This window comes from Mus musculus, chromosome 8 (genome assembly GCF_000001635.26).
Source record: "Mus musculus strain C57BL/6J chromosome 8, GRCm38.p6 C57BL/6J".
NCBI classification, from domain to species: Eukaryota; Metazoa; Chordata; class Mammalia; order Rodentia; family Muridae; genus Mus; species Mus musculus.
In genome coordinates, this window is record NC_000074.6 from 123,948,884 (window position 1) to 123,976,598 (window position 27,715).

General features: G+C 48.8%; 2 protein-coding genes across 3 annotated transcripts in view; both read right to left on the minus strand.

The window, feature by feature from the left end:
- Nup133 (nucleoporin 133) overlaps nucleotides 1–382 on the minus strand; it is a 52,152-nt gene extending 51,770 nt beyond the window's left edge. The window contains exon 1 of the mRNA NM_172288.2: nucleotides 115–382. Within this exon, the coding sequence (NP_758492.2) occupies nucleotides 115–293 (179 nt within the window). The 5' untranslated portion in view covers nucleotides 294–382. The remainder of the gene's footprint in view (nucleotides 1–114) is intronic.
- Nucleotides 383–3,575: 3,193 nt separating this feature from the next.
- Abcb10 (ATP-binding cassette, sub-family B (MDR/TAP), member 10) overlaps nucleotides 3,576–27,715 on the minus strand; it is a 30,664-nt gene continuing 6,524 nt past the window's right edge. Inside the window, exons 2-13 of one of the 2 annotated variants that reach the window (NM_019552.2) lie at nucleotides 22,088–22,288; nucleotides 20,837–21,039; nucleotides 19,118–19,252; nucleotides 17,583–17,729; nucleotides 16,108–16,243; nucleotides 14,110–14,205; nucleotides 13,113–13,322; nucleotides 11,327–11,406; nucleotides 9,616–9,796; nucleotides 6,890–6,933; nucleotides 5,840–5,874; nucleotides 3,576–5,692 (exon numbers count right to left, since the gene is read on the minus strand). In NM_019552.2, coding sequence (NP_062425.1) covers nucleotides 5,425–5,692; nucleotides 5,840–5,874; nucleotides 6,890–6,933; nucleotides 9,616–9,796; nucleotides 11,327–11,406; nucleotides 13,113–13,322; nucleotides 14,110–14,205; nucleotides 16,108–16,243; nucleotides 17,583–17,729; nucleotides 19,118–19,252; nucleotides 20,837–21,039; nucleotides 22,088–22,288 — 1,736 coding nt within the window. In that variant the 3' untranslated portion in view covers nucleotides 3,576–5,424. Of the gene's footprint in view, nucleotides 5,693–5,839; nucleotides 5,875–6,889; nucleotides 6,934–9,615; nucleotides 9,797–11,326; nucleotides 11,407–13,112; nucleotides 13,323–14,109; nucleotides 14,206–16,107; nucleotides 16,244–17,582; nucleotides 17,730–19,117; nucleotides 19,253–20,453; nucleotides 20,635–20,836; nucleotides 21,040–22,087; nucleotides 22,289–27,715 lie in introns of those variants that run through there. The other variant, XM_006531201.4, reaches the window with a different exon arrangement.

Here is a 27,715-nt window from a genome sequence, read left to right on the forward strand (position 1 = left end):
TAAAACGCGAGAATGACCAGAAGTACTTTCGAACTCTGCGGCAGCTTACCCCACTGCCAGGCTCCACCTCCCCGCTGTGGAGCGGACCCCGCTGGTCCCCGAACCCCCACTTACCGTGAGCTCACCGAGCTGCGCCGGCCTGCGGGCGAGAACAGCACGGGCGAGTTAACCGCAGATCCCAGAGACAGACCCCTCCTGCTCGCTCTAGGCGTGGACGTGGGCCCGATCCCGACTAGCGGACCGCGTCGGGTCCCCGGCCCTGGGGTTCGCGGAGAGGAGACGCTCGGAAACATGTTTGCAGAGAGCGTGGAGGAAGCGGCACTCGCGGGCTAATAGCGAGAACCTCGCGCGCCCGGAGCTTGAACACCTGAGGGGCGGGAAGGCGCCTAGAGATGACGTAAGGGGGCGCTCAGCGAGTAGGGAGGGGAAGGCGCATGGCAATGACGTCAAAGATCGGCGCCGAGACTCGGGGCAAGGTCGGAACTGGGAGCGCTTTGTTGACGTCACATCCAGTACCGGGGAGGGGCGGGGCAGGCGATTTGGAGTCCTGCGACCCGATTCACCGCGGTGGATCCAGTGCTCCGGACCGAGAGCTTGCCAGAAGCGCCGGTCTCCGGCTGGAGCTGACCCTCCGCGGCGAGCGTGGGCTGGGGAAGGAGGCGCCCGTGGGCGGAGCTGAGGAAGTCGCGCTCTGGGCGGCGGTGGTGTGCTCACAGTTTTTCCCAACCTAATTCAGATCGGTTCAGGCTTGTTCTTCGTTCGATTGTCTGGGCTCTGCAGCGGGTTGCAGCTTTTTGCTTTCCAGGCACAGCTTGCATTTTGATGGGTCTGTCCTACTGCCGGAGATTCGGAAATGACAGTGCCCCCAGTCCCCGGGCATGTTCACTCTCATCGCTGCCCCTGAAGTTCCAGACCCTAGTAGAAGCCGATAGCAGGCGTGCACACAGTTCTGTTAGTCCTCTGCGGCTGTTTCGGAAGACCGTAGTGTGTGTATGGGGGTGTCTTTTCCATTCTGCTCCCCACATTACTAAACAGTGAACTGAGATTAGCCCGAGGCTGTACTAGAGTTTGTAAATATTCAGGGCTGATAACTGCCCAGGGACCCTTGCTGAACTTGTGAGGTCCCTTGTTACTTCGGGTGGCCTTTCCTTTTCGGTTTTTTCATTGTGTCCCACTTAGACAACATTGTAGCCAGACTTTTGACCACTTTATGGGTTCCTATTTCTACCACTTGTCTCCCTCTCAACCCCCCAACACTAGGTAGGAGAAAGAAGGCTAGAGGAAAAGGGGGCTTCGATATCCGTAGACTACTTCCTGCTGATAGAGGCATCGAGTTCCTTGGGGCAGTTTTGATCTTTTAAGAGCTCAGAAAGCCAGAAGGAGGGCATTGGACTCTGAAGTTAGTTACAGGGGGGTTGTGCGCCACCTAGCATGGGTGCTGGGAATTGAACTCGGAAAAAAAAAGAAAAGCATTTAGAAGTAGCTACTTGAGCCAGGTGTGGCTGCACACACCTATAATCTCTGTAGGACCAGAAGTTGTTCAAAGCCACCCTGGGCTACATGAGACACTGTCTCAAATGCCAACAAACAAACCCAATTACCTGAGAGACCATTATGGACACAAGGTTGTTAGGCATATCAGAAGTAAATACAGTGGGAGGGGGTAGGGGGAGAGAGAACATGGAAGGGAGGAGTCATCTCTGCCCTAAGGATGAGAGAAAGCAGCTTTCCAGTCCACAGTCCAGGAGAAACGTGCGCATGCGTAATGGAGCCTTTAATTCTTGCAAAGTGCAGTGTAGGAGAATTTCGGTTTCTTTTTTGTTTTGGTTTGGTTTGGTTTTCCGAGACAGGGTTTCTCTGTGTAGCCCTGGCTGTCCTGGAACTCACTTTGTAGACCAGGCTGGCCTCAAACTCAGAAATCCGCCTGCCTCTGCCTCCCGAGTGCTGGGATTAAAGGCGTGCGCCACCTCGCCCGGCTGAATTTTGGTTTCTTTAAACACAGAAATGTTATAAGAATATGTCTTCACTTTAATCCCGGGTGTGGGATGTAGGGCTGCTTCAGATTGTCTAGAATTGCTCATTATGAGGCAGGTGGACCTCTGACTTTGAGGCCAGCCTAGTCTACAAAGTGAGTTCCAGAACAGCCAGGGCTACACAGAGAAAAACCCTGCCTCCAGAGATCCACCTACCTCTGCCTCCTGATCACTGGGATTGGAGGTGTGCATAACTGTCTGGCTTGCACAGGTATGGCATATACTCACAGACACATAATAAATGTTTTTTAAAAAAAACCCAAAATAAGGGGTTGAAGAGATGCCTCAGCAATTAAGAGCACTGGCTGTTCTTCCAGAGGTCCCAAGTTCAATTCCCAGAACGCACATAGAAGCTCACAATCTGATGCCTTCTTCTGGTCTGCAGGCAGACATGCAGACAAAGCACCTGACACATTTAAAATAAAAACCCACCAAAATAAAAGCCAAGCATGTAGCATGCAGAAATAAAACTACCCTAGAGTTCTAGGGCCAGCTAGCCTGATGGCAGAGAATCTAGCGTCAAACACTGAAAGATGAGGAGGCCCACTCAGTTGTCCCCTGACCCTGCGCAGTGTCCTCCCAGCCAGGAGGGACTGAATCTCTTGGGAACAGTAAGGAACTTTCTCCCTGAAGTTGCCTTTGCCATGCTATTACAGCAAAGAGAGGCTAAGACAAGTGACAAAGTTGCCTCACTGGGTACATGTGACCTAAGTGTTTGTCTACATCGTGGGATTTACCAGAGCACCAGATGTAATGTGTGCAGAGTGCTTGAGACAAAGCAGCCCCCAAACACTGCTTGCCACAGCCCTTTGCCAGATTGCTTTGTACTGACTTTGCCTGCCTCTCTCCATAAGCTAGAGAGGGCTGAAGGCAGACACTGCTGAATCCTTTGTCAAGGCCACAGCACTGTGCTCATGGTGGGGCAGGAAATAATAATGGGGCTGGAGTAGTTGGACAGACACTAATAAATAGCAAACACATGAGAGTCTCAGATAAGGAAAGGCATGGAACACAAAGTCAATACTCTGTATATGACATGTTAGATTAAAAAGTTTTTTTGAGTCTCTATAACAAATTTTATTAAGAAACTAGGGCTTGAGAGATGGCTCAGCGATTGAGAGCACTGACTGCTCTTCCAGAGGTCCTGAGTTCAAATCCCAGCAACCACACGGTGGCTCACAACCATCTGTAACGAGATCTGATGCCCTCTTCTGGTGTGTCTGAAGACAGCTACAGTGTACTTATATATAATAATAAATAAATCTTTAAAAAAAAAAGAAATTAATATGTGGATGGAGGCAGCAGGGGCAGTAGTGAGTTCGAGGCCAGCCTAGTCTACAGAGTTTGAGAACAGCCAGGGCTACAAAGAGAAACCCTGTCTGGAAAACTAGAGGGGAAAAAATAAAGAAAATAAAGTGACTACCAAATTTTAAAAGAAGTGATAGCCATGAGGCTGAAGCATGAATGTAAGTTCGTGGTAAAGCACTTAGCATGTGTGGAGAACCTCGGGTCAACCTCAGCATCATAACACACAGACACAGATTAAGTTCACTATAAATTTTAATCTGATATAAAATGTTAACCATATTAAGAAAGAAAACGTGATGACTCAATTCAATTTTCATAATGCTTTCTCACCAGTCTGATCTGCAACAACTCCGAGTTCTGAGGACACCCTGCAAGGAGCTGAGCAGATGTGGACAGTGGAAGGTGACCGTCACAGGTGTGCTGCCTACTCACCCCAAGACCTGCACACACATCCATGGGGCCTCATGCTCATTACCCGGTTCCCCAGGTAACATAAGTGGTGACACTGCTTCTCATCAAGAGGCACGGCAGGTGTGTCCATTTAACTACCTCTCAGCGTAGCTGTGTCTCAGGCTCTACATCACCAGCAAAAAAACAAACAAAAAACCCACTTCCTCCGCAACATCCAGTTAACAGCACTGATACCAAAGGAAAAAAAAAAGAGCAAATTCATATTCATTAGCCACTGTCACTGCTGTAAGAGCTGTGACACTGTAGGTGACAAACCATAAGCACAGAGAGCAAGGGTACCTTTATCCGGCAGCTCCCAGTTAAGGTTCCATGCACTCCATGGAGCAGGGCTTCCAAACTCTTCCAATCTCTGTTTGAAACAAAGTCTCAAGCGCTGGCTGGTTTTAAAGCTCAGGTGGGTGTGAGCCACTCTACTTTTTCTTTTGGAAACCAGAGTGGTTTATTTCATGACTGTTGAAATCGTCAACATGAACTGGATGCTGCAACAATTACCCTCGGGTTTAAGTTTTTCCTTCACAGGATCCATGTCTACACAATAAACAATTCAGGAGCCTCCTTCCCCCCAGACCCAGCAGAGTTTCATCTCCTAGCCTTGGTTCTGCAGTTAGATGTTCTCTGGTGCTTGGAAGGGCAGCCACACTTGCCACACGGTGACTCCTGAAGGTTTCTAGGACTTAGAGTCTCAGCAGCAGGACCACATGTGACTTAACTGTGATACTTTCCAAAGGCTGATGTTCCTTCTGATGCCTTGCCTCTGCAAGAGTCATCATACTCAAGGCTGAAAATTATATTATTCAGATTCAGCCTTATTAATAAAAATTTAAAATATAAAACTACAATATACCTGGGAATCACATATTTAAAATGGGTATTTTTTTTTTCAAAATACATGCTTCAACAGATGCGCCATGGATTTTCATCCACCTCTGTTGATAACGCCTGGTTATCTGTACCTTGCTTCTCAAAAAGAGTCATTAAACAAGGAGGTAATAAAAAAATAGAAGCTTTCCAGTTTACAGAACGGGACTTCTTCCTTTGGCAAAATGTATCAGACTCTGGTGCTCAGATGGTGAGCACTGCACATTTGGACAGGTACAGCCCTGTAGTGCTCCAGAACTCTGACGCCAGAAGGTAATGGAGGATGGACGCGTCAAACTTTCCCTCAGTGGCCCTAGGTAGGTGCGTCAGTGGCTTAAATTAGTTAGGCCTTTAGTTTCTAATTCCCTTTTTAAAGTTGTCACCTGAGAACAACTCGACTCTGACAGCACACACAGGAAGTGAGGTGTTCTGCTTGGCTAGCAAACACTGGAACCCTGCAGTCACTTCAGCGCTTTAGACATTTAGAGAGCTACGATTTTACAACTGAAGAAAGGTCTGGGAGGACAGGTACATCGTAAAATGACATTGTGCACTCTTTGTGGAAAGAGGCATATTTCAAATAACTGAAGTATGCTCCCAGGCTTCACACGGCCTCCAGGCCCTGTTCTCTGCAATGCTGTTTGGTTTTAAGGTCTCTCAGCCCACGGGTAGCTGCTGCTCTGTTTCTGTCTGTGGACAGGGTATATGATAGAGTCACAGCCCTGCTTCAGTTACCCAATACCTGCACTGCAGGCTACGCCCGTGCAGGTTCCAGGAACTGCTCTGCTCCATTATATGACAGGAAACTCTGCTTGTTCATCAGTTTTCTGTAAAGCCCATTGGGCTTCAGGAGCAGCTCTTCATGTGTCCCGTGTTCACAGATCTTTCCGTGGTCAAGGACAGCAACAAAGTTGGCATTCTTAATGGTGGACAGGCGGTGGGCTATGATCAGCACGGTTCTCCCTTCCATCAGCCGGTCAAGGGCCTCCTGGACCAGGTGCTCATTTTCGGCATCCAGTGCACTGTGACAGACAAGGCCACACACAAGAGGAAGCAGAGATGACAGAGCTGTATACATGGTTGCTCACACTGCTAAGACGCCCTCCAGCCTGGACACACGCACACTAGATACACTAACACTGTCACACATGTCACAAAGATAACCTCACCTGGTTGCTTCATCAAGGAGAAGAATTTTGGGGTTCTGAAAAAGTAAGAGTGGAAGAATCAAAATGACTTCTCAGTACACACAGCGCTGGACAGCGAGAGGACAGCTGAGGCTCAGTATGTAAAGGCACTAACCACCAAGCCTGACAGCCCGAACGCCACACCATTAGACCTGACAAGTTGTTTGCTGACCTTTGTGTACTCCGTCCCAAGAGAAATAAATAAAGAGTAATGAAACCATTTAAAGCTAACTATTATACTTTTTAAAGAATTATTTATTTCATGTACATGAGTACACTGTCACTGTCTTCAGACACCAGGAGAGGGCATGGGATCCCATTACAGGTGGTTGTGAGCCACCATGTGGGTGCTGGGAATTGAACTCTCCTGGTGTGTTTGGAGACAGCGACAGTGTACTATACATAGAATAAATAAACAGTTATTTAAAAAACCACTACATCCTGAGGAGACTAACAAGGGAGATGCTGCTTCCTCAAAAGTACAGCTACTGGCCCCCTCCCCCCCCCCCACACCACGGGGTTCTTCCTGCTCCTGGCTGGAGTTGCCTGCCTGAGGCATCTAATCTTTCTTTTTTTATTATTAGGTATTTTCCTCGTTTACATTTTCAATGCTATCCCAAAGGTCCCCCATACCCACCCCCCCCCCCCAAGCATCTAATCTTTTCCTCAGCAGAACTACTGAGTAAAGGTTAGACCCTACTCTGACACTTAGTTCATCATCAGTCACCAGACAATTGGTTCTTCTAGGTAAATGTCTGTGTGCTAACCTCCTCCCAGACACCACTTCCACACCAGATTCTAGAGACATTTCTCAACTACGACAAATACTCAGACACTAAGCCCTCAGCAGAGCTCCAGCTCAGCGTTCTACCAGACTGCCAGTCGTATATAATATATTATACATTCAAACATCCATAATACATACATACAAATGCACGCGTGCAAGTGCAGGCGTGCACATGCACATATCCCCTCTTCAAAAAACAAAACTTCAGTGGGCACTGGCAAGGTGTCGGCAGGCGGCTGTCTTACCTTCAGCAGGGCTCTGGCTATTGCAATCCTCTGCTTCTGCCCACCTGACAGAAACAAACAGAGAAGGCAAGCTGAACAAAATTGCTTAGGAAATTTTCAAGTAAGACAAGTGACAATTTGGAGGGAACTTCTTCCATTTAACCACAATAGATGGGCAGGAGTTTGTCTTTAAACATACTGTCTTACTGAATTGCAAAGCAAGCAGTTACCATAGCTAACACATACTGAGGACTTCCTTCACAGAAGACTCTTCCTAAGCGCGCGAAGCATGTTAATCTATGACAGTCGTTACTGGGGCCAGACCCTACGACTGCTTTAATTTCTACAGGTGAAAACTGATGCCAGGTGTGGTTGCAAATGCCTTTAAACCCAGCACTCAGAAGTCAGAGACAAGCCAATCTCTGAGTATGAGGCCCTCCTAGTCGGTAACAGAGTGAGTTCCAGGACAACCAGGGCTATTAAAGAAACTCTGTCTCAACACACACACACACACACACACACACACACACACACACACACACACACACACGCCAAAATCAAATCAAATCAAATCAAAACAAAAACCAAACAACTCCCTCCCAAAACTGAGGCACAACTATGCATGGTGACATATACTTCTAATCCGAGCACTCAGGAGGTAGGTAGAGGCAGGTAGATCTCTGCAAGTTTAAGGCCTGTCTGTCTACAGAGTGAGTTTTGTGCTAGCCAGGGCTGTATAATGAGACCCTGTCTCAAAAACAAACAAAAAAAAAACAATAAAACAACATTTCACACAAAAAACAACCTGGGGCACAGAGTGGGGCTCTTGGTACTGCTTCAAGGATATTGGCAAGAACATTTGTATTGGGCAAGGACAAGGGAGTAAACTCAGACAAGATTCTGACATTGGGCTAGGACAAGGCTCAAGACGAACACAGCTGAGGAAGGTGTTCTTTGTGTCTTGATCATCTCATTAAGTCCCTGAATACAGAACCATGGCACCTTTGCTTATGCTTTGTTTGATCCTTGTCTTTGACCTAGAACGGACCCTACTCTTTGCAGGTACCTAGAATGGTATAGAAGCAGACTGTTTGTTTGTTTGTTTTGTTTTTTTTTGTTTTTTTTTTTTTGTTTTTTTTGGTTTTTTGAGACAGGGTTTCTCTGTATAGCCCTGGCTGTCCTGGAACTCACTTGGTAGACCAGGCTGGCCTCGAACTCAGAAATCCGCCTGCCTCTGCCTCCCGAGTGCCGGGATTAAAGGCATGCGCCACCATGCCCGGCTTGTTTTATGTGTACATGAAGCTAAAGGTTACAAACCAGGCACTAGTTCCCCTCTCCTTTAAGTCCAGATTCCACTCCAAGCCAGGGAACAGGTGGTGTGTTGAGATGCAGGCTTGGAGTGAGCAATCTAGCCATTCCCATCTGCCTTGCATCTGGCTCCCTCCTACAAGTCCATCTTCCAGCAGCCAGGACTGCCTGTCACTCACACCTCCTTATGTGGGTCGCCTAATGTGACCCCATGCAGCTGACTATGAACAGACAGCATGTCATTCATCAAGGTGTTCAACACATGGCACTAAGGTGCTGCCCTCTCAGGAAGCCACTGTGGGATGCAGGAAATCCCCTTCCCATTCTTGGGGGAAAGGGAAGCTTGTTCTGACTGGCTGTAGAATGTGAAGTGGGATCTGTACTAGAGCTAAAGGCAAGCACTTATTTGGTTAGACACAGACTTCTTTCAATACAAATGCTGAAAGTATTTCTTCTAGTGGTTCTGAGCTCCCCTCCTCTGAGGAGTATGACGGCTAGGCCTGGCAGTGCTTAGACCACAGAGGACAAATGAAGCAACAGGATGGTGGTCATTGGTTACAAAGCAAACAATGGAGAGCAAATATCACGGAGACTCGTGCTGGGGCTCAGTCGCCTGCTCCCTTGGGATGATTTCTGCATGTTCTCATATCTTAGCAGGATTCTCTCTCTCTGTCTCCTCTTTTAAAAAGATTTATTTATGTATTGAGTACACTGTAGCTGTCTTCAGACACACTAGAAGATGGCATCAGATCTCATTACAGATGGTTGTGAGCCACCAAGTGGTTGCTGGGAATTGAACTCAGGACCTCTGGAAGAGCAGATGGTTCTCTTATCCACTGAGCCATCTCTCCAGCCCCAGGAGTTGAGTTTTCAAAAGCCCACACAAGGCCTTCTTGTGCTTGCTCCTCTCTCTCCCTCTCTCCCTCTCTCCCTCCCTCCCCTTGCTTAGGATCAGAACGAACGTGCTCTTTCTCCGGCACCATGCCTGCCTGCTGCTGTGCTCCCCTCCATGATGATAATGAATTACCCTCTGAAACCAAAGCAAGTCCCTAATTAAATGCTTTCTTTTTATAGAAGTTGCCTTGGTCGTGGTGTCTCTCCACAGCAACAGAACAGTCTGAGATGACTTCCTGCACCGGGTTTCTTTGGGATGATCCTTTCCCTCGGGCAGGTCGCCACACAACCTTCTCTTCTGTAACTCCGTACAGCCTCAGGCTGCACAGCACATCCTTCCCCAGCCCCGCCCCAAGGCTGTCACCGACTAGCTGGCGCCAGTCCCAGGAAGGAAGCACATCCTCTCAGAAAAGATGGTGTGGTTTCCTAGGAAACTTCATCTACAAACAAGGGTGCACCGGGAACCGCGTGGGGACGTCCTGGGGCGAGTGTTTCTGCTGCACTGCCAGGAGCGAGCTGACAAACGCAGCGTGGGGACCACTTACCTGACAGGAGGATGCCCTTCTCCCCGACCACAGTGTCGAAGCCCTGTGGGAAGCTTCGGATGAACTCAGCGGCGTTGGCCACCTCTGCGGCCCTCTCCACCTGCTGGGCTGTGACCGAGGAGAGGTTGTCAGCTCCATAGGCAATGTTCTCAGCGACAGAGCAGGAGAACAGGACTGGCTCCTGAAAACGGAATGGAGCACATCTGTCAGGGGCTTCAGACGACTCCCAAGGGCGCGCCTCAGCCAGGAGTGGCGCACGCTTCTAAAGCTGTCTGGAGGTCTTGTTCCTCTACGACTTCACCCAGCTGACTTTAAAAGTTCCAGTCAAGGGGCCGGCAAATGTCTCAGGAGGTAAAGGTGCCTGCTGTGAAGTCTGATAACATGAGCTTTCTGTAAGTTCAAGCCCCAGAACCTGCTCAGTAAAAGGAGAACCAGCTCCTCTACGTAGTCACCTGACCTCCACATGCATGCCAAGTTATGCACACGTGCACACGCACACACACATATAAACACAAACACACACACACACAAAATGTAATCTTTTCAAAAAGGTCCCATTTAGCCGGGCATGGTGGCACACGCCTTTGATCCCAGCACTTGGGAGGCAGAGGCAGGTGGATTTCTGAGAAGACAGCCTGGTCTACAAAGTGAGTTCCAGGACAGCCAGGACTACACAGAGAGACCCTGTCTCAAAAAAAAAAAAAGGTCCCAGCTTACCATGAAGAAGACCAAAATGATCTGTTGTCCTGTTGTCTTCACTACACTGTGGGAAGGAGTCCCCAACATGGGTGCCTACAATTGCCGGCCCATGACAACCTTATAAATCTCAGCCCCTTCCCTAAGGCTAGCAAGGCCTAGAAGACCTAAGTTCGACTACCTACCTTCCAATACAGACAAAGGGCCCAAGTCCACCCATTGCTTTCTGACAAAGAACCAGACACCACCATAACATCCTGACTGCCAGCCCCACATAGCACAGCAGTCTCTAGTCCTCTGCCCTCATGACACACATTGCTGAGGTCTAATCAGTACCAGGGTTGTGCCATCTATCCATCCTAGTGCAGAAGTCCCAATCAAGAGTGGGAATGGGAGGCATGGGCGTGACCACAGGGTGCACAGTGGTAAAAGAGTTGGCTGGGATACAGTTGTTGCTCCACGCAGTCTTGTGCAAGGAGCTCCGTGAAAAGGAACCGCACTTGCTTCCTATGGACACACAGGGGAACTGTGAAGGACAGCAAGAGTTTCTCCCGGTCCTTCCTCCAGCCCCCCAGTGCTGCACAGGAACGCCAGTCTCAGCTCTTAATAGAAAGTCAGCATTTCAACTGATTGTGTTGAGTCCCTGGGCCATAGGAAACTGTCTGTGTGTGGAGTGGGTGTGTATGGAGTGCTGTGTGTGGAGTAGGTTTGTGTGGAGAGGTGTGTGTGGAGTGGTATGTGTGGAGTGGTGTGTGTGTGAAGTGTGTGTGTGGAGTGGTGTGTGTGGAGTGTGTGTGTGTGGAATGGTGTGTGTGTGAAGTGTGTGTGTGGAGTGGTGTGTGTGGAGTGTATCTGTGGAGTGGGTGTGTGTGGAATGTGTGTGGAGTGGTGCGATCCATCTGGAAGCCTCTGTCCCACTCTGGAGAACACGAGATGGAGGCAAAGCCAAGGGACCACAGCTCCAACAAGGTGAGCGAGCGAGCGAGAGGGAAGTAAGGGAAACCCGTCTTCCTACCTGACTCACTGTCCCAATCTTGGATCTCAGCCAGACGGGGTTTAGCTGACGAATGTCATGGCCATCAAGGCTGACTGTTCCTGATGGGAGGGAGAAGGCAGAGGTCACCACAGGTCAAGGGTGATAACCAAAGTGAACCCTAAAAGGAGGGGGAATCCCAGACTCACTGCTCCCTCTTCCCTCCCTTACTGAGGCAGGAGCTCATGTAGTCAGTCAACTGCAGACTCCCTGTGCAGCCGAGGATGACCCCCAACTCACCCTCCTTTCTCAGTCTACCTACCTGGGAGGACTGTGCCGTTATTTGACCCCTCTCCCACTAAGACTGTACTGGGGAGCAAATCCAGAATTTTTTTTTTTTTTTTGAGACAGGGTTTCTCTGTGCAGCCCTGGCTGTCCTGGAACTCACTCTGTAGACCAGGCTGGCCTCAAACTCAGAAATCTGCCTGCCTTTGCCTGCCAAGTGCTGGGATTAAAGGCGTGCGCCATCACTGCCTGGCCCAAATCCAGATTTTTTTTTTTTTTTTTGCATACTAAATAAACAGTAACCAGTTGATCCGCATCCCAACCCCCAGGCAACCTTTAAAGACTAAACACAGGGTCAGGACTCCAGTGTAGCTAGTGGTGAAACACTCGCTTAGCATATGCAAGGGCCTGGGTTCTGTCCCAACCACCGAAGAAAATCAACTTCCATAATGTCCATATGGAACTCAAAACCAACAAGGCTGGGACTTTCAGAGCAACAGGAGCCTTCTGGAATGTCTGAAGCTAGGACCTCCCCTAGTGGATGGGAGGCTAGCCAGCCCCCCCCTCCTGAGTTTGGAGGTGCTGGCAGCTAGGCTACCTGGCAGTGTTGGTGTTCCATGAATCTGAAGTCTTATGCAGCGCCTTGATTCCAAAGAGAAGTGTGTGGGACAGGGGAGGAAAACACAGTGTGCACTGGCTAGCAGTTCTGATGGCAGTCTCCTGACTGCAGTCTCCTGATCATGCTGGTATCAGAAGAGACCATGAAGGCCCAGTTCAGGGATGGAGGTCTACAATGTTCTGCAAGTTTAAACTGGAGTCTCTTCAGCAGCCCCGTCTAAGACTGCAGAACAGTGCACATACATACATACCTCACGAATGGATGAGACAGTCTCATACTTGCTAAGTACACAGCCAAGGAAGAGGCTGGAGGGATAGCTCAACCGTTAAGAGCACTGACTGTCCTTCCAGAGGCCTGAGTTCAATTCCCAGCAACCACATGGTGGCTCACAACCATCCATAATGAGGTCTGCCTAACCCTAACCCTAACCCTAACCCTAACCCTAACCCTAACCCTAACCCCCTAACCCTAACCCTAACCCTAACCCCCTAACCCCCTAACCCTAACCCTAACCTAACCCTAACCCTAACCCTCTTCTGGTCTACAGGCACACATGCAGGCAGAACATACAAAATAAATCTAAACTGTCTGGTCTGGACACAGAAGACCCTAAAAAAACAGTCAAGGAACAGCCCTGAGGCAGAAGCCATCAGAAGGCCTCTTGAAATCCAGAATTGCTATGTCAGCACATGTCAGCAGAGTTCCAGTGTGGGTATGGGACAGTCCACAGCACCCATGGCTGCTGGCACCAGAAGGTATTTGCTGGGTGCTGCTGGGCAGTCTTGCTGACCCATTTCCAAGGGTAGGAATATGGGAAAGTGTTGTCAGATGTGGTCTCTCCTAGGCATGGGGTGGGAACAGGCATCAGGAGAAGTCACTGACAGCTCAGAGATGCCTCTGCCCACACTGTCACTAGCCACCTACCAGAATTAGGGTCGTACAACCGCAGCAGGAGCGAAACCACTGTTGATTTCCCAGAACCACTTGGGCCAACCAGCGCTGTGACAGATCCAGATGGGATGGAAAGACTGAAATCCTGGAATACGGACACCTCTGGGCGAGCAGGGTATGTGAAGTGCACGTTTCTGAACTCCAGGGCACCCTGGAAGGTTTTCTCATCTAACACCATCCCCTCTGAAACACAAGAGGGAAGGCAGAAAGCCAAAGTGAGAAGAATGGAGCTCAGGGCAGAATGCCCCTGCCTCCCTGTGGGTGTCTCCCTTGCCTGACTGAAGTGAACAGAAACAGGCCTAGATGCTGGGCTTATCATGTAAGGTCTTGTGCGACCTTAATTGAGGTGTCACCTTTTCTTGGGAGCAGTGTGAAGCACAGTGTGAAGACTGGCCCTCGGGTCTGACCCACCTCAGTGACATCTCTCAGTGCCACCGTGCTCTAGTGGCTTCTGTGCCCATGGCTCCAGGGAAGGTGATGACAAGGAGGAGGAGATGGTTCTCCATCAGTACCAACATCCCAGCATCCCAAGGAGGAGATGGTCCTCCATCAGTACCAGCATCCCAAGGAGGAGATGGTCCTCCATCAGTACCAGCATCCCAGCATCACCCCCCCAGAGCCAAGAAATGTAAAGCCTTGTTTTCATCTCCGCCTTCCCCAACCTCTTACAAAAGCCAGGATCACTAAGGAAGACTTGGGAGGGCCATCTGGGTGTCCTATGCACACCAGGCCTGCTTGCTGCTACCCTGCCCTTGGTGGTAATGAATGGATGCAGGTGTATGTGCGGCATGTCATGTCATCAGGCCCACATTTCCAGAACATCCCCTCAAGTGTACCCATTGGTTCCCATGGAAACCCTGATCTCCCTGTTTTGCAGCAGGGGCCACCTCTTGGCAGTGGCCCACTCCCTGAGGAGGGCAGAATGCCAGTCTAACTGTCAAAACGATGAACAGCCCCACCACATACCCACCGTTAAAAGGCAGCCGTGGCTGTCTCTCCAGCAGCTCCCAGAGCCGCCCACCAGCACCCAGGCCTTTCATCAGCTCGGAGTAGAATGAACTCAGTCCTGAGGACAAAAAGAGTCTATCATCAGCTGACAAGAAAGGCCACGGGTCCTCCTGTCCTGGGGGATCCTGGAGACAGCAACCACAGCTGGCAATGTGAAACCTATGCTTTCACTAAAGCCGAGGCTGTCGGCTGCTCCACCTCTTACCTAGTGCTCCTGCAGCCTCTCATTCTCAGAGTCCTAACATGGAAAAGGACCACACTGCTCACCAGTGACAAGTCACAGCTCCCCCTCAGACAGCACGCCAAGTGTCGCACGGGGGCTTTCCCCATGTGAACTGAAATTCCTTCAAAAAAGATCCTACAGGGGCTATGAGGGCACGAGAGACAGAAGAATCTTAAATGTGCATGAGTAAGAGAGAGACACTGGCCAGGAAAGGCTGCACGCTTTACTGATTCCAACCCCATGACACTTGAAAACTTCAAAGCTATGCAGATAGTAACAAAAAAACAAAACAAAACAAAACAAACAAACAAACAAACAAAAAAAAAACGATCTGTGCGCACCAGGAGTGGGAGAAGTAAGGGGGGGGGGATGGAAATGTTCAGGACAATAACAGCAAATCTCTGGTGATGTTATAATGGTGAATTCAGGACCATATACATTTCTCCAATCTATCTATCTCTATCTCTCTCTCTCTCTCTCTCTCTCTCTCTCTCTCTCTCTCTCTCTCTCTCTCTCTCTCTCTCTCTCCCTCTCCCTCTCTCTCTCTCTCTCTCTCTGTGTGTGTCTCCTGAGCCCGCATGCAAATGTTATGACGGGTTGATAACAACAATGTATCAATGTTGGCTCAGCAACAGTGTAACTATCGGCCACTCTGGTGAAAAGGGCACCCATCCTTACACTGAGGTGGGGGACAATCACTGTAAATGCAACAGTGTTTCCTTCTAAAAAGAACTCTCAGACCCATGTAAATTCCAGGCCAGCAGGATCTACATAGTGAATATCTCAGCTTTTCCCAGAGAAGCATCTCCATGTAGTGAACAGCAGTGAAGAGAGACTCAGCCATGACACTAAAAATTGGCAAGATATCCAGTTGAACTCAGCCTGCATGCTTGGTTATTACAGCACCTCCACTAAGGCTCAGGTACTTTTGCCAAAGACAGGATCAAAAGAATGTCAGAGCAAGAAGACAGGGGGAGGGGCTGTGGAATGTTGTCTTCCAGGCAGGGCATGCCTTTGCCATCAGGAACTCACCAGAACTATGGCTGCAGACACTAGACCCCCATGAGACCGGCCCTGCAATGGGCAAGAAAGGGGACTACAGGGTCCTACCACTCACTGCTGAACTTCTGGCGACCCACAGAGTCTGGGAAGTGGCGGGGGCAGATAGTCACTGTCTTCATCTGTTACCCACTGTTACTCGGAGCCATACTGATAGTCCGGGTTAAACTCAGTGGGACACAAAACAAAAATCCATGAGCACGGGAAGAGATATCCTTAAAGAGGAGCTGACAGGGAATTAAGAAAAGAGAGGACGGGGTAGGAAGCGGGGAAGACAGAATGTCCTAGGTACATGGAATGAAACTGTCCAAGAACGAAATAAAAATGATAAAAAGGTATTATTAATCTGAGGAGTAAGAGAGCAGCTGAAGGGTCTGGGCAGCACCACGAGTGAGGTGAGACTCTCCCTATCCAGGCTTGGGGTCTCCGCAGTGCTGCCAACCATCACATGGCCCCCTGGGAATGGGAGGACACATTCTGCAAACTCAGGCTGGGAAACACAGCTCCCCTGTGGTCCTAAGCTGTGGGAGGACACAAGGCCCCAAACTTCCCAACAGGGAACCTGCTTGGCCACTCACGAAACTTCAGTTTTGCTTAGCAGACTGGCACGGTAAGAATGCCCATTCAGTGGGGCCTGTTTTTCAATGTGTACCCTCAAAGCCTGTTCATATGATATACCTCCGATGCTCAATCCAACCCAGAAAGCGTACATGAGGAAGGAAGAGAGCTCGCCCACTGTCATATGGGCACTGCCCATCAGCAGGCCTCCTTTGTACAGGACAGACAGCACAATCAGGTTTCCTGAGAGCCCAGCCTACAGGAGGAAGAAAACAAAGACGTCAGTGCGACCGAAGGCTTCTTGGGACAAGAGTATAAACTAGATCTCGGCCTCCCTTTTAATATATAAAACTTCTCAGAGAAAGGTTTTGAGGGCCTGGAGAGATGGCTCAGCGGTTGAGAACACTGACTGCTCTTCCAAAGGTCCTGAGTTCAAATCCCAGCAACCACGTGGTGGCGCACAACCATCATAACAAGATCTGACTCCCTCTTCTGGAGTGTCTGAAGACAACTACAGTGTACTTACATATAATAAATAAATAAATCTTTAAAAAAAAAAAAGAAAAGAAAAAAGGAAGGTTTTGAAATATTTGCAGCCATGAAGGGAACACTTGCATCCCCACAAGAGCTTAGACACGACTCCCCTCAGACTATTCACCAATCTACTCAGCTCAGAAGAAAAGAGAGCAGCACCTAGGCCTGCCTAACAGGTGTGAATCGTCTGCCATGTTCGTGGCTCTGAGGAGACATGGAGCTGCAGCCCTGACCCCATCTCCGTGAGTCCTGGTCCCCAAGGGTGCTTCTCTAGCACTAGGCAGCTTCTGAGGAGATGGGTTATATGGGGATGTCTCCATTTTCTCTTTATCTGTTTATTTTTTTTTCTTTTTAATTAATTAATTAATTAATTAATTAATTTTACATGAGTACACTGTAGCTGTCTTCAGGGCATCAGATCTCATTAGGGGTGGTTGTGAGCCACCTGGGATTTGAACACAGGATCTCTGGAAGAGCAGTCAGTGCTCTTAACCGATGAGCCATCTCCCCAGCCCTCTTTATCTAGTTTTTGTTTGTGTTTGACAGTCTCACTATGCAATCCAGGCTGCTCCAAGATCACTACACAGACCAGGCTGCCCCAAGTTCACTACACAGACCAGGCTGCTCCAAGCTCACTACATAGACCAGGCTGCTCCAAGCTCACTACATAGAGCAGGCTGGCCTCAAACTTACACTAAGCTGCCCGTCTCAGGCTCCTGAGCGTGCCCAGCACACACAGTGGTTTGCCATTCAGGGTTCCTGGTTACATCTAAGGGACCAGCGCCTGGTAAACACATGTTGCAGCCCAGTCCTAAGGTCCACAGAGCCTGGCTACTCCATGTCAGTGGCCCTCAAAGCTGCCTGGCACACACTGGGGACCAGCAGCAGATCTCATACGAGCTACTTTTTCTTTGATTCCACATCCTTGCTTCCTTCTCCTGCCATAAAGATAGCTTCCAGTCCAAGTCATTAGTAGGATTGAAGTAAAATCATGTCTGCTGTGTTAAGAGTCTCGGGATGAAAGTCTCTTGCAATCTCATGGCCTACGGTGATCCACTTACTGCTCCAAAGAAGCCGGCTCGTGCCAAGGCCTCCTTCTGTGCCAGCTGCAGCAACTGGTCCACTCGGCCGGTGTACTTCTCCACTTCCGTCATCTCCTTCCCAAAAGCTCGGATGGTTCTTATGTTTCCAATCCGCTCCTCGGCTAGCTGTGGGGATTCAAATACATAGAAAGGGCTGGGAAGATGGCTTAGCAGTTAGGACACTTGGTGCTCTTATAGAGGATCCAAGTTTTATTCCCAGCATCCACACGGAGTTATACCCATCTGTAACTCCAGTTCTAGAGGATCTGATGCCTTCTTTCCTTCACCGGCACCAAGCACACATGTGGTGCACAGACATGCATGCAGGTAAAACCACACACACACACACACACACACACACACACACACACATTGAAGGGAAGAGTGTCACACGGGAATTGACAGCAAAGTTAAAATGTGGTTCTTATTCAATATTCTGCCAATGGGAGGCTCTATATGAGGCAGAGTCAAGTAAGATCACATACCGGAGTACAAAGAAGAGTACATTTTGCTGTCAGAAAATATAGACTGCAGGGCTGGAGAGAAGACTGAGAGTGTTCGCTGTTCTTGCTAAGGGGACTGTGCCTGAACTCATTAAACTCACAACTGCCTGCTTCAGGGAACTAAATGCCCTCTACTGGCCTCTGAGGGTAACTGCATTTATATATATATATATATATATATATATATATATGTATGTATACACACACACACATACTCCCCCCCCATATATATGTAATTATAAAATAAATCTTTTTTTAAAGTAATTTTTATTTTATTTATATGAGTACACTGTAGCTGTCTTCAGACACCCCAGAAGAGGGCATTACAGAAGGGTGGGACTTGAACTCAGGACCTCTGGGAGAGCAGTTGGTGCTCTTAACCGCTGAGCCATCTCCAGCCCATAAATCTTCTTTTAAAAAGAAGCCTTCCCTATTGAGCTCATGCAAACACATTGTCAGACAGACACTTTCCCCAAACACATTAGCTTCCATTTGCTTTTATTTTTGTCTTTGGTTCAAAGAAAACATTTAGAGAGATAGCCTAGGCTAGTCTCAAATTCATGATCCTCCTGTCTCAGGCTCCAAAATGCTGGGCTTACAGTGTGTCCCATCACAGCCGTCGGTCATATTAGCTTTTTGTCCTACCAGGAGCAGTGACAGAAGACAGTGAAAAATTGACGTAAGCCAGGTATAGGGCTCCCAACTGTAGCACTAGCCCTTGGGAGGCTGAGGCTCTGGAGAGGAGTAGCATGAATTTGAGGCCAGCCCTGCCTATATTGTGAGTTCCAGGCCAGCCTGGGAAACAGAGCAAACTGGAGGACATCTAGGGTAAGTGGCTAGCTAGGTGTAGACTGTCTCACTGTCCTGACGTCCACTGGGGGACAAGGAAGGACTTAGTTGCTCATTTCTTTCCCTGGTGCTGAGGCTGGGAAGGAACATACCTTGCACACCATGCATTCCGCCTGTTGCTCTGAGCCCCACACCTAGATCACACACATGGAAGCTCAGTACCTGTGTGGCTTCTGCCAAGGAGTCCTGTGTGGCTTTGGACAGTTTCCGTAGATATCGCCCATAAATCACAGCGAGGACAGAGATGGGCGGTACCACACTCAGAACAAAGGTGGCCAGACTTGGTGACACAAAAAACTGTCAAGAACAAAAGTCAAGAGCGTTTGTTCCTTGAAGTGGCAAGGCATCCTCAGACCTGCCATGTGCAGCCAAGAGACAGTCCCCAAACCAAGCTTTCTGTTTGAGTTTTTATGGCATCTTTGATCCTTACAAAACCTAACACCCTCAATCCTAGCACTCAGGAGGCAGAGGCAGGTAACCTCTGAGTTAGAGGCTAGCCTGGTCTACATAGCGAGTTCCAGGACAACCAGGTCTATACTGTGATGCCCTGCATCAAAATCAAACAACCTCAAAAACCCAAGGAGGGCACGGTACCAAGGAGGCTGTGGCTAGCCTGCTGGGGAAAGGACGGAAGCAGCGCACCCCCTGGCTAGTTCAAGATGTTCTAGGATATCAGAGCACATCTTCAACAGCAGAGAGAGGGGCAGGATGCAAGCAGGCCTACTGTGTTCTGCACTGGTCAAACCACATCATGAGCTCTAAGTTTGGGTATAATCACCTTAAAGCCCTGAGTGATTAGAATTTTCCATATAAATCAATAGGTCAGAGAAGTCACCAAAGCGCCCCATGTTATACACAGTTGAAGTGGGGCTCCTAACATACCTACCACAGGGCTGGGGCTTGGGGGAGACTGTTTCCAGGGCTCAGCAGCCTAGGGCCAGTGGATCAGCCCTGGTCAGTTTAACCTCAACAGTGGCTCAAAGAACAGAACCTTCTTGAATGAGATCAGACTTCCCCAATTCTGCAAAGTGGCCATTATTTTAAATGTTCCTAGTGATTCCTCAATGCACTGTTAAAACCTGCCTAATCTCATATAAACGGCTAAGGCCTCCTACAGTCCAGCAGTAAAGCTGACAGATGGACGGCCTGAGCGCTCATCTATTTCCTCCCTCATAGTTCTAAGTAACTGGCAATCCTTTTTTATGTCCTGCTCTTGGCGTTGACTTGGCTTTTGGTTGCTTTTTATCACAATCTCATACAGCCCAGGCTAAACTAGCTTCAAACTGGATTGTGCAGCCAAGAATGACCTTAAATTTCTGATTCTCCTGCCTCTATCGATTGAGTTCTGGTATTACAGGCGTATGCGACTAAGCCCTGTGTACTGGACATGGAACCCAGGACTCAGTGCATACTGGGGATGCACTCTGCCAACTGAGTCACAACCCTGGCACTTGCTTGCCTTTTAACCTCGTTCCATGAATTTTACGATCACACTCACCAGTTATTCGGGCCAGGGGGGCTGGTTGGAGAGTGAGCGGAGATGGGCTGAGCCGTCAGAGGTAAGCGAGATGTCTATGGCACACAGGCTGCCTTGCAGGAGCACAAAGGTGAGGTCTACACCCCTTGAACTCACACTTGGTTCCCAAAGGCGCTCCTTGGCCTGACACAATTGGCTGTCTTCACACCTGCTCTTCAGGAAAAGCCACTCTCTTAATACTTACTCAAGAGAGGTAGGCCAGGCCAGCAGAGGTGATGCCTTTGTCCCTACAGTCTGCGGCAATGTTCTTGGTTCTATATGCTTACAAAATGACAAGAACATCTCATGCCTCTCCTGCTCCTGAGAGCCCTGACAGAAAACACCAAGAGGAAAGGCTGACATACCATCATGCCAACACCAACGGAGGCCTGGGCCCCAGCTCTCAGGCCATCGGAGAGGTTCTCAGTCACGGAGCGCCCCAGGAGTGCGGTATCCGAGGAGAGGCGGTTAATTAATTCGCCTGTGCGGGTCTTGTCAAAGAAAGCAACCTCTTGCCTTAGAATGGAGGAGAACAGAGAGGTGCGCAGCCTGTTCACAATGCTCTGACCTGCAAAGTAAACACAACAGCCAACGGTGACTGCAGCCACCGGCAAGCTGTTTATTTAGCCTGCTGTCAGAGCCCGTTTGTAGACTGAGCACATCAGCTCTGTGGATCCTGACACGGGGTGGACTCATACAGACCTGGCCTGTATGTATCTATATGTAACTTCCTGTTAGTTAACTACAGACTGTGGGAGCAAGGACAGGAGATAGTGATGAAGGTAGTGACGTGGCCAGCAAGAAGATCCAGCAGGTGACGGTCCTTGTCATACAAACCTGATGACCTAAGGCAACACCTCGGACCCAGGAACCCACAGAGACCACCTGCTCCAGAACATTTTCCTCTGATCTCACCACATGCGCATGCATGCCTGCCCGTGTATGTAAACATATCATAACAACTATAAATACACTTCAATTCTTTAAAAGGTAACATGATCCTTGACATGTTAGGAGCATCAAAGACCTGGAGCATTAATCTGTACATGACTGTCTCCCCTTACGTGAATTGCACTTAGCAATAGCAGGAATGGGTTAACCACCCGGACACCATCTTACTAGCCACACAGACATGAAACGCAGTCCTGCGCTGCCAGCAGTCCTGCTGATAAACCAGACTCTCTACAGGAAAGCCACTCAAGTTCCCACCCCAGCAGCTCCACAACAGCACGGAGCAGACAGCTCTTGCTTTGCTACCTGCTCAACCCTGACCACAAGAGAGTAGAGAATGTTCCGAATGACCGTAACACCTTCCTGGGGGGACGTGAGAGCCGAATGCAACATTAGGAAGACAAGGGGCCTGGAGCAGCAGCACTTGGAGCCCTGATCCGACCCCGGGGTCCTTTGTTACCTCACAAGACTGACCTGAAGCCGGGCAGTGGTGGCGCACGCCTTTAATCCCAGCACTTGGGAGGCAGAGGCAGGTGGATTTCTGAGTTTGAGGCCAGCCTGGTCTATAAAGTGAGTTCCAGGACAGCCAGGGCTACACAGAGAAACCGTCTCGAAAAAACCAAAACCAAACCAAACCAAAACAAAACAAACAAAAAAAGACTGACCTGAAGACTGCATGAGGTAGACACGAATGCCGTTGGCAGCAGCGCCGCACAGGAACACACAGGTGAGCACAGCACAGAGCCGAGTCAAGCTATCGCCATAGCCCTCGCTTGGGTTGGTATAGATGACATCAATGATCCTTCCCAGGAAGAAGGGGGCAGACATGGTGATGACACTGGACACAGCCAGAAACCCAACTGCAGCTGAAAGACAGGAGCGACACTCGTATTCACAGCACAGCACAGGGCAGAGCCAAGTATACACGAGACTCAGGCCCACGCTGGCCTCAGTGGCTGGGCGTTCTCCTTCACCAATGGCCTGACTAAAGGAAGGGGCAGATGGCTTCAGGTTGAGAACAAGCAGCATGGCTGTGTGGGAATGTGCGTTCCTTCCTCACGCAGTTACAGAGAGGATGTGTTATGGTTTGTATTCCTTCCTGTGAGCAGGACCTGCAGCCGCAGTGGGCTCCCTCCTGGCTTCTGGTATTCACACTCATTTCAGATCCTGCTTCTGCATTTCTGCTCCTCGCTCTAACTCCCTGGCATCTAACTACACCTTCGTTCGAAGGGCAGACTATCCAGGGAAAGTTATCTTGTGTATATGTGAGGAAGGGGGAGCTTTTTTTGTGTCAAAGCCTAACTCTGTAGCCCAGGCTTGGCTTCAGACTCAGTATGTAGCTCAGGTTGGTCTTAAACTTCCCACGACACTATCTCGGCTCCTTGAATGCTGGGATTGTAAGTGCATGTCACTGTGCCGGGCTTAACACTCTTGACTGTGCTCAATATTTCAAAGCTCTCGATACATAAACTTTGGGGAGCAGTTCCTGGGACCCACTTGCACAGGGGGTGTCCCTTCTGAGTATTATGGCTCTGGGGAATAAAGCATGAAGTAACAGTTATCAGGAGAACAATTCTCCTTGTCAGTAAACAACAGATAAGGAGGCAGAAGCTTGCCTTCCAGCCATGTGTGGTGATGACTGTAATCCCAGCCCTTGGGGCACAGAGGCAGATCTATGAGTTCAAGGCCGGCCTATTCTACACAGCAAGTTTCAAGCCCCCCAGTCTTAGCTACTTAGTTGGCTAAAACAAACAACAAATCATTCTAAGCAAAGTCCAGTTAGAAAGAACACACACCACAGACAACCACACCTATGCCTTTTTTTTTAAGCCATTAATTTATTTTATGTATTTGAGTACATTGTAGCTGTCTTCAAACACATCAAAAGAGGGCTTTGGATCCCATTACAGATGGTTGTGAGCCACTAATGTGGTTGCTGGGAATTGAACTCAGGACCTCTGGAAGAGCAGTCAGTGCTCTTAACCACTGAGCCACCTCTCCAGTCCCACACTTATACTTTTTTTGTTTTTTTGTTTTTTCGAGACAGGGTTTCTCTGTATAGCCCTGGCTGTCCTGGAACTCACTCTGTAGACCAGGCTGGCTTCGAACTCAGAAATCCGCCTGCCTCTGCCTCCCGAGTGCTGGGATTAAAGGTGTGCACCACCACGCTCGGCTACACTTATACTTTTAAGGAACATGAAGTCATACACGACCAATTTTTTTCTACTGGTGATGATGGTGAAGCCTCGGGAAGGAGGCTCTCACACCGGTGGGAGCTCACACTGCCCTGGTGAAGGAGCAAGTTCACACCAGCAACAGATGAGGTCTCGAGTGACTAGTAACGGACTCCCGAGAATTAAACTTCCATATTGTGGGAATCCAAAGCCAAGGATGTGGGATTAGAGCATTGCTTATATCCGCAAAAGAATCCATACCTTAAACACCCACATAAATCAGTTAAGTCGAACCTACTAAAAAGAATTTATAAATAGTAAGCTACCAGTTTAAGGAACGAAGTCACTCTTTGGTTACCAACCTAGAACAATTGAGCAAGATGTACTGTGGGATCTGGGCCTGGTGACACAGGGCTGATGCTATCCAGGAGGATCACAAGTTCAAGTCTAACCTCAGCTACGGAGTGAGTTCAAGTCCAGTCTAGGCAACTTAATGAGACACGGTCTCAATATAAAGAGGGCTATGGTTGTCCCTAAGTGGTAGAGCACTTGCCGGGCATGCATGAAATCCTAGGTTTAATCCCCAGTACTGCTAAAGCAGAGAAAGACAACAGACAGGCAGACAGACAGACAGACAAAGACAAGACAAACAGCTGGTTAAAGAACAAGTTCTAGATAACAATATTAGCATCTGCAGAGTGGTTCCTTCTTTGCTCCTTCCTCAGAGTTTACAGGAATTCAGAACATTTCTGGAAGAGTGATAGGTTCAGTAGCCCAGGCTCCCAGGCTCCTTTTACGTGGGTGCTGTGATAGGTGCAGGGCAAGTCTGCCTCCTCTGGGTTTCCCTGGTTTGGATAACAAATCTCTTAGGAGCCTTGCTGATTTGTGGCAGGACTGCCTGAGAATCCAGGAAGAGTTCCCTGGGCCCCTTTGCAGATGATGAGGCTTCTGTCTCCTTGGCTGAGTGATAAGGCTGGACCACTGAGCCAACAGAGCAAGGGGAGAGAGCATGGGGGTGGGACCCACTCTTCAGAGAGGCCTGACCCTGCTTCCTGCCCTCCATATATCTCCTTCTTTCTGTCCTGGCATTCTAAGTGTGCTGCTGGCTCACTGTTGACATCTGTTTTGCCACCTGCTGTAGCCCCAGGGCCCTCACCTGTGTCACACAGCAGGAGCTCAGTCAATACTTGCTGAGAGACAGAAAGAGTATTGGACTTTAGCAAGGGAGTGGCCAAGTGCCTGACCAGAGCAAAGTCCTTTGTCAGCTCAACAGGGAAGGTCAGACCCAGGCATTCAGGGAGCTCACATGCCAGTTGTCAAAACTCAGGGATGGCTCACAACCATCCATGACGCCAGTTCCAGAGGATCCAATGCCCTCTCCTGACCTCTGCAAGAACCAGGCACAGGTACATACATGCAAAAAAAAAAAAAACTTGAAAAATTTTAAGTTAAAAAAAAAATTGAGGGGGCTGGTGAGATGGCTCAGTGGGTAAGAGCACCCGACTGCTCTTCCGAAGGTCTGGAGTTCAAATCCCAGCAACCACATGGTGGCTCACAACCATCTGTAAGAAGATCTGACTCCCTCTTCTGGAGTGTCTGAAGACAGCTACAGTGTACTTACATATAATAAATAAATAAATCTTTAAAAAAAAAAAAAAAAAAAAATTGAGCCGGGCGTGGTTGCACACGCCTTTAATCCCAGCACTTGGGAGGCAGAGGCAGGCAGATTTCTGAGTTGGAGGCCAGCCTGGTCTATAGAGTGAGTTCCAGGACAGCCAAGGCTACACAGAGAAACCCTGTCTCAAAAAACAACAACAACAACAACAATAATAATTTGGGCTGGAGAGATGGCTTAGTGGTTAAGAGTACCAACTGCTCTTCCTAAAGGTCCTGAGTTCAAATCCCAGCAACCACATGGTCGCTCACAACCATCTGTAACAAGATCTGATGCCCCCTTCCGGAGTATCTACAGTGTACTTACATATAATAATAAATAAATCTTTTTTAAAAATCAAAGAAAAATAGAAAAACTCCATAATCATAAACTGGGTGCGTTGTCACACCTGTGTACCCAGTCCCACCAGACACTCAGGAGGTAGGCAGAGGAGTGCCAAGAGCTTCTGCTATTTGTGGAGTTTGAGGCCATCCTTAGCTACATATCTTAAGACAAAACAACACAACCCGTACTCTCACTCTAACTGGATAGTGTGAACCAGGACAGAAACCATTCCCTTTCAGAGTAATGCTGCATGCTCCCATGGGACAGTGACAGGGCAGGGAGAGTGGCTTGACACTGGTCTCACATAACTCAGCTGGTGACTGACCACAAGGAAGAACCTTCCCAAAGGCCAGGCTCTCCTCTAGTTTCCTTTCCTTTCCTTTCCCTTTCTTTTTTTCTTTTTTCTTTTTCTTTTTTTCTTCTTTCTTGAGACATGGTCTTGCTATACAACTCTGGCTAGCCTAGAACGCTACATATATATAGACTGCACACAGATGGAACTTCCGGTGGCTTTACTGCTTCTGTCACCCGAGTGCTGGGATGTGGTGATTTGAATATGCTTGGCCCCTGGGAAGTGGCACTGTGGGGGAGGTGTGGCCTTGTTGGAAGAAGTGTGTCACTGTGTGGGTGGGTTTTGAGGTCTCCTAGTGCCCAAGTTCTGCCCAGTGTAGAAGAGAGCTTCCTTGAGGCTGCCTGAATAAGAGAGTCTTTCTCTGGTTGCTTTCAGATCAAGATGTAGAACTCTTGGTTCCTCCAGCACCACGTCTGCCTGCACACTGCCATGCTTCCCGCCATGATGGTAATGGACTGAACCTCTGCTCCTGTAAGCCAGCCCCAATTAAATGTTTGCCTTTATGAGAGTTGCGTTGGTCATAGTCTCCACAGCTATATAACCCGAACTAAGGCAAAGGATTACAGGCATTCCTGGAGCACACTATGTAGACCAGGCTGGCCTCAAACTTGCAGTGATCTTCCTGCCTCTGCCTCCCGAGTGCTGGGGTTATAGGTGTGAACTATTATGCCAGACTTCTCTAGTTTTCTAAATCACATGAAGAATCTGTACGTTGAACTCCGTAACCCCGGTTCCAACTGAGTTCTAACACTGTAATGATACTCATACAAAGAAGAGGGGGACCCTGCTGTGGTGAAGCACACCTGGAATTCCAAGTTCAAGGCCAGCCTGGTCTACCCAGCCAGTTCCAGGCCAGCCATGGTTACACAGTGAGATACGGTATGGGGGGAAAAAAGGAGGCTATTTGACTAAATCTAAACTCATCCAAGTATAGTTCATGTACTTACTAATTTATTCTATTATTTAAAAACAAATTTGGCTCCCGACAGGTCGCATGTGTACACCCACCCAGGGGCAATCTGGATTCAAAAATGAAAGACACGCGTGCACACACACACACACACACACACACACACACACACGAGTGTGCCAGTTAATTTTTGACAAGCCGTGACTTCCCTGAAGGCTGAGTACTCCTAAACCTTCCCCTGCTACCCCAGCCCCAGTGGGGAAGTGGCCATTGGCCCCTTACCTGGATTCTTACATGGCTGGTTGGCTTTCTCTCCTGCAGCGCTTATGTCCCATCCTTCTCCCGGGAGTCATGGTGACTCCCTCCTTCCTTCCATTCCTAGGCCTCGAAGAACCAAATGTCCCACCTCAGTCTATCTGCCCAGACACTGACTGTTAGCTCTTTATTGATCGATCAAAAACTAATTGGGGACAAGGACCTTTAGCATTTGGACACACGGATTCCCGATTTTGGGGGCCAGATTAATTCAAAGCATTAGAACCAATCTTCAACATTTTAAGATTTATTTTAGTTTACATGTATGGAAGTTTTGCCTGCATGCACGTATGTTTAGCATGTGCGTGTGCATGTTGGATCTCCTAGATAAAGGGTTATGAGTATTTGTGAGCCACACATGGATGCCAGGAACCAAACCCAGGTCCTCTGCAAGAGCAACCAGGGCTAAGCCATATCTCTGGACCTGACTGATCGATTGATTGATTGATTTTTTTGTTTGTTTGTTTGGGTTTTTTTTTTTTTTGAGACAGGGTTTCTCTGTATAGCCCTGGCTGTCCTGGAACTCACTTTGTAGACCAGGCT